This window comes from Varanus komodoensis, unplaced genomic scaffold (assembly GCF_004798865.1).
Source record: "Varanus komodoensis strain SLA01 unplaced genomic scaffold, ASM479886v1 scaffold63, whole genome shotgun sequence".
In the NCBI taxonomy this organism is placed as follows: Eukaryota; Metazoa; Chordata; class Lepidosauria; order Squamata; family Varanidae; genus Varanus; species Varanus komodoensis.
The window spans coordinates 2,963,643-2,969,642 of record NW_025336259.1 but is presented as its reverse complement, the minus strand read 5'-3'; the positions used below and the strand labels follow the sequence as shown (position 1 = coordinate 2,969,642).

The following is a 6,000-nucleotide window of genomic DNA, read 5'->3' as shown; positions in this document are numbered from 1 at the left end:
CGTACATGGTTTTTATGATGTATGTTAGGGGTTTCATCTCAGTGAAACACACTGAGAGCTTTGCTATTTGGCCGGTATAGAAACCTGAGGAATGAAAGGAAAGCACATACTGTGCCTTTAAAAGACTAGGGCGAAGCTGCGAGCCAGCATAAGCCACGCAGGAATCAGGGTGTAACCGGTTCGGCAAACGGCCATCACCAAACAGGAGCGTTTCGGGCTGTGCTAACCTGTGAGCTGGAGGGAGGGCTTTACCTGTGCGGACATTAGTCACGAGTTATGGGGCTACCGCCCACTGGCGTGGGGAGGAATACCGAAGATCCTGGATGGGCGCCTCTCCTCCCACGGGCCTGGCTTTCTCGCCGCAAGGGAGAGCGTTGCCAGAAGAAGAGGACGGGCGAACACCGCCTCTCCCGGGCAGGACACCTGCCGCCCGGATCTGAGCCTTCGGGCATGGCTCTGGCTGCAGAGGGGCAGCAAGCGGGTGGCGCTGCGTGAGCCGCTCGCTGGACGGCAGAAAGGAGACAGCATCGCCCACCATCCCGCAGACCCTCTTGCAGGGCTGAAGCGGCGGGCAGAGGGCGGTGCGATGAGCGTTTCGCCGGAGCCCAAGGCCCTCGGGAAGCAGGTCCAGAGCATCCTGCAAACGGTAAGCTGGAGGCTACGGGCGCTGCCTTTTCGGGGCCGCCTCCAGCAGGTGGGGGAGAAAGGAGCCCCGGGGGGTGGGGGGGGTATGGGTTCTCCGTGCAGAGGGTCTCCGGTTGATTCGTGGCATCTGTGGCTGGAAGCGCCAGGGGGCGAAGGATGCCCATAGACCCCGCTTCGCCCTGCGCCCCGGAGGACCGGCTGCCAGTCCAAGGAGACACGGGCCAAGGGTTCAGCTCGGCGGTTTGGGGAGCGTGAGCTCTGTTCCTGAGAATTGTTCCTGAGAGCCAGTGTGGTGTAGTGGTTAAGAGCGTGTGTCTGGGACTCAGACGGTCCGGGTTCGAGTCCCCACTCAGCCATGGAGCCAACTGGGTGACTCTGGGCCAGTCACAGACTCTCAGCCCAGCCTACCTCACAGGGTTGTTGTGGGGATCAGATGGAGGAGGAGAGATGATGTAAGCCGCCTTTGTAGGAAAAAGGCAGGATATAAATCAATCAATCAATAAAAAATAAAATAAATAAAAAATTGCTCGTGTTGGGAGAGTCGGGAGCCTGTCCGAGGCTCCCTGGACTTACCTGCCGCATCCAGAAGACCTGTGGGCACCCTGAAATGTGCACGGATCCAGTGTGGGCACACTGAAGTGTGCCTGGCGGCCGGTGGGTGCCATTTGAGGCCCCAGGACCGGTTTCTGAGCAGCTCTGGGGAGCGTGTGCGAGACATTCCAGTCGTGGGTGGAGTCCAGCACAAAAGGGACGGCGCCAAAATAGCTCCCTATTTTCGCTGCGGCTGCTGCTTCCTCTTCCTCTTCCATATTTTATTTTATTTTATTTTTACATTAGATATCATTATATATTTCCTTTCTATACCAGGACATAGCCGAAGCTCTAGGGTTATTTACGACAGCTTAAAAGTAACTGCTGGGGACTAACCCTTAGGGAAGGCTTTTCATACTTTTGGAATCGGGGATGGGCAATGTCATGAAAGACGTCCTGGGACAATTGGATTGTGTAGGACGGGGTAAAAATATTCCAAATAAATAAATAAAATCAGATGGGAAACCAACATATGGCTGGGGAAAGGGGGGGGACCCAGTGGCTGGATCTGGACTACCTGCCTGAGGTTTGACACACCTGCTCTGAGAAATGGAGAGCCTGAGAGCCTTTGCGCACGCTTAAACGTAGTCTCCATGTGCACAAGGCGCTCGTGGGTGTGCAAGGTGGAGATGGAAACCAGCAATTTATTTATTTAAAATATTTATATGCTGTCCTGATTCGCAAAAAGCCTCAGGACGGCTTACAACATAATCACATTCCCGAGTCTCATCACCACCGGGGAAGATGGATGCATTCTATTCCCAGATGAATACCTGACATGCATTGCAGAGCTCAGTGTAGGAGTCCTGAGCACTCGTTGGCAAGACAAAGCATGCGCATTCAGATCACTCCCTCCGCATTTAGAAGGTCTCCTCTGCTTCCGCCCTGAGCCGGGCTGTATTAACTTTAGGTGACAGAATGGTTTGCCATGTGGCTTTCTGCTGACACAGTTGGGCCAGTTCACACACGAAACAGCAAACTATGGTTTAGTCATTTCTGCTTGGGTGCAATCAGACCAACCATGGTTTGGCTGAAAGCACAAGTGAACAAACCACAGTTTACTGTGAAGTATGCCCTATTGTTCTCCTATCTACACTATAAACTGGTTAAGCCAGCATTTCTTCCAACTATACTTTTGTGAGGGGTGAGCGCAAAAAAGAATTCTGCACATTATTGTTGCTAATTCCCAAGGCTCTGAGTAAGAAGGAGCTAGAAATTTGGATTTGCTCCTGAACTTTGTTCCTGAGTGTACCTTGCCTTTGAGTGAGGCAAGGACACTTTGGCTATTCCAAAAATCCAGACTTTTGCCAGGCGGCCCTCTCTGGGGAGGGCATTCCATAGTCAATATATTCCTTCTCACCAGCTAAGGTCGTCTTGGGTCCATCTTCTGAAGTTTGCTTTGCAAGATTCATGGCAGCTACCCAAAGGACATTCTCAGTGGTGGCCCCAACCATGGCATGGCCTGCTGAGAAAGAAGTCCCTGACATCCAAGTTTGTTATCTTCAAGGGGGAGTTACAGACGTACCTTTCCCAGCAGGCCTTCCCAGATTACTCCTATTTAATATGCTTGTTCTTGATCTAGATTGAAATTGTTGGTTTAAAATGGTTGCCATCCACCCAGGGCTTATGGAAATGTGGGGGTATATGAAAATCAAAATTAATAAATAAATAATAATAAATAAATGAGATGGAATAGGATGGGTTGTATGCTGGTATTCTGCCTCTCTCTCTCCCCCCTCTGTTATAAAACCCAGTAAATTAAATAAATGGCAGTTTGCTGCACAAAAAACTCTGCAGCCAGAGACGCAAGTAATGGGTGGCATACAAATTTTATAAATAAAATAAAATAAAATAAAATAAAATAAAATAAAATAAAATATTTCAGTTCATCTCAGGACAGAACCACACTGCTCTCTTATGTTTAAGGCTAAGATGCATCATGTGTGACCTTTCCCTCCACGCTGTCTTTGTCCTTAGCAGCCTCAGGTCATACAGCTGAATGTCGGAGGGGAGATATTTACAACTACACTGAGCACCTTGAAGAAACACCCAGCCTCCAAACTGGCTGAGATGCTTGTTGGTGGCCAGTCAAAGTTCCAGATGGACTCTGAGGGGCGCTACTTCATCGACCGGCCTGGGACGTATTTTGCGTACATCTTGGAATTTCTGCGCAGTGCCCAGGTGCCCAGGCAGTGTGTCCAGGAAGTGTACAAGGAAGCCCTCTTTTATGAAATCAAGCCATTGATCAAACAGCTAGAAGATTCCCCTCAGATTTTTGGGGAGGTGGTGGCCCGGAAGCAGTTCCTAGCCCGGGTGCCCAACTACCCCGAGAACCTCGAGCTGATGATCCGCATCGCCCGGGCAGAAGCAGTGGCCTCCCGCCAGTCCAGCGTCATGGTGTGCGTCATGAAGACAGAGGAGGATGTCAGCAAATGCTACGACACCCTCAACAGTTTGGACACGCTGAAGAAGTCGGTGGTCAGCTTTGGCCCCTGGAAGGCCTCGCCGAGCATTTGGGACCTCTTGGACTGCATCCAGATGGATGTGGAGGCCAAGGGTTACAAGGTCTCCTACAAACCCTACGGGCCAGAGAAGGGCTTCCGCTTCAAATCCAGCGAAGCCTTCTTCACATTTTCCTTCACATGGTGGTAGTCTAAGAGGCGCTGAGCCGGGTAAGACCAAGCGTCCATTCAGCCCAGCGCTCTGTGCACACAGCTGCCCCCCAAATGCCCTCACGGGAAACCACAAGCCCCCCCAAGTGCCACCGCAGCCTCTTGCCCATGTTCCCCGGCAACGGGGATACAGACGCATGCTCCCTCTGCTCCTGGACCTTAAAATAAGTATCTTTCCTGGCCATCCACCAAAGCAACATTCCCTTCTTCCCGACGGTGCCGCTTGGCTCAGGGTCGCAAGCGGTTTGCTCTGCCAGTGCCATTTGTAGAGGGAAGCAGTGTAGAGCGGTTCCCAGGGACTGGCCTCTGGGAATCTGGACGGAGGCTCTGACCTGGTCCAAAGGCTATTCTGGGGCGCAGAGCCGATCAGCATCCGGCTCCCCCACTCTGAATGGTGGTGTCAGTGGGAGGGGGAAGGCCAGCCTGCCTAAGAGTGCACGGTGTGAAAGCAGGTTTCTGGGCTGCATACAACCAGGGCAGGGGCCTAGAGTAAGCACAGTCGGGCATGTGCCAAGGGCCCACACTCCAGCAGGGGCCCACAGACAAAGCCCCCCAGAGTTTCTGTTTTTCTTCCCCATTGCAACTGGCTTATTCAGCTGCCCCACACACTTGTCTAGGCCATGACCTGTGTGCTCCTCGGCTCTCTGCCTGTCCAGCGAGCAAGAAGGAGCTACAATGAGAGGGTGGTGCGGAGCGATTGCAGTCAGTACCAACGGCTGCGAGAAGGGGGCCCACTGAGGAAGTCTTCTCAAGGGCCCTCCAGAAACGGGGGCCAGCTCTTCAGAGGGGAGAGCCCATGGTGGAAACACATCACTGGGGCTTTCCAAACATGATGTTGGGGTTGCTGAGCGATGCAGACCCAAGGCTGCATTTGCATCTCTGGGCTAAATAAAGCAGTACCATTGCAATCTTGTGCAAACTCACTATTATTTACGTTTATTATTCTATCATATTTATGTCCTGCCTTTCTCCCATTGTGGAACTCAAAGGAGCCACGTGCAGTTCTCAGTGGTCTCCCCTCCAAGCTCAGGCCAGCCCGGGACATGCTAAGCTTATGCCTCACGTGCCTTCAGACCACACTCTGGGTCACGTGTGGTGCTCCAGATGTTGTTGGACAACAACTCCCGCTTTCCTTGCAATTGGCTTTGCCGGCTAGGGCTGATGGAGTGTCCGGAGGAGAAGCCAAGATATGTTTTCCTTGAAAACTTTTAAGGACTTCCTTTTTCAAATATCTCAAAGATAAGGAACCGTGGCTTTCCAAAAATGTGTTTGGTATTATAAGACACATATAATAATGTGTCTGCTGGGGACTCAAGATTCCCCTTTCTTCCTTTGGTTGTTTCTGGAGCACTCGGAGGACCAGAACTTGTCAACTCCTGTACATGAGAATATGTCCCACTGAACTGCATTGGTCATATTCTAACTTGCCTAGGTTTGCACTCTGAGAATATCTGATTTGGAACTGGAGTTGAAAAAGCCACTTCAACCTTGTGGATTTACTCTCAGCCAAAACATGGGCGTAAAAATAGACCGCCAGTGAGTGGATCTGAACCTCTTGTTGCAGTGACTCAATGACTGGGTAACAAGTACTTTGCTTAGATTCTACCATCTGTCTGTTTTATTACAACCCCAAGTTCGACATTTTTAAGGAAGAAAATAATCTCTGATTTCCCCCTCTCGACATTGAGAATGATTTTATATATTTCTGTCCTATATCCTTCAGTCGACTTTTTTCTAACATAAGCAAGATTACCTACATTTTGCATTTGAGGAACCATTCTCAAGTTCTTCTGTTAAAAATTCCTGGGTCCTGATTCTTCCAGTCCAGGTCATCCACAAATTTCTCACTTACTTTTTTTGGTGATCTGGTGCATTCCAGATATGTTAGGGGATTTCAGGAGCTGTTCAACATATTTGGTGGAGCTCCAGTTAGGCAAGGCTGGCTATAGGATATTACAACACCTCGACTTTTATTTTTTACAAATAAAGTGGCATAATAAATAAATAAATAAATAAATAAATACTTCCACTGAATCAGCCCCTCCTTAAACGGTAATCTATCACCTGTGTGTTTCCTGAGAAGTAAAGCCAA

General features: G+C 50.2%; 1 protein-coding gene across 2 annotated transcripts; it reads left to right on the top strand.

Moving 5' to 3' along the window:
* Positions 1-586: 586 nt before the first annotated feature.
* Positions 587-3,888, top strand: KCTD14 (potassium channel tetramerization domain containing 14). Of its 2 annotated transcripts, none has more exons than XM_044450241.1 (2): positions 587-646; positions 3,217-3,888. In XM_044450241.1, exons 1-2 carry the CDS (start codon positions 587-589, stop codon positions 3,886-3,888), a joined length of 732 nt encoding a protein of 243 aa, XP_044306176.1. The 2 variants fall into 2 exon arrangements, with proteins under 2 accessions (XP_044306176.1, XP_044306175.1); XM_044450240.1 differs by having other exon boundaries at positions 3,214-3,888.
* Positions 3,889-6,000: the final 2,112 nt, after the last annotated feature.

Bases quoted from the DNA above. Each gene is read 5' to 3' on its own strand.
- KCTD14 (XM_044450240.1), top strand. From the start codon at position 587: ATGAGCGTTTCGCCGGAGCCCAAGGCCCTCGGGAAGCAGGTCCAGAGC. The intron at 647-3,213 runs GTAAGCTGGAGG...CTTTGTCCTTAG, and splicing joins TCCAGAGCATCCTGCAAACG to CAGCCTCAGGTCATACAGCT.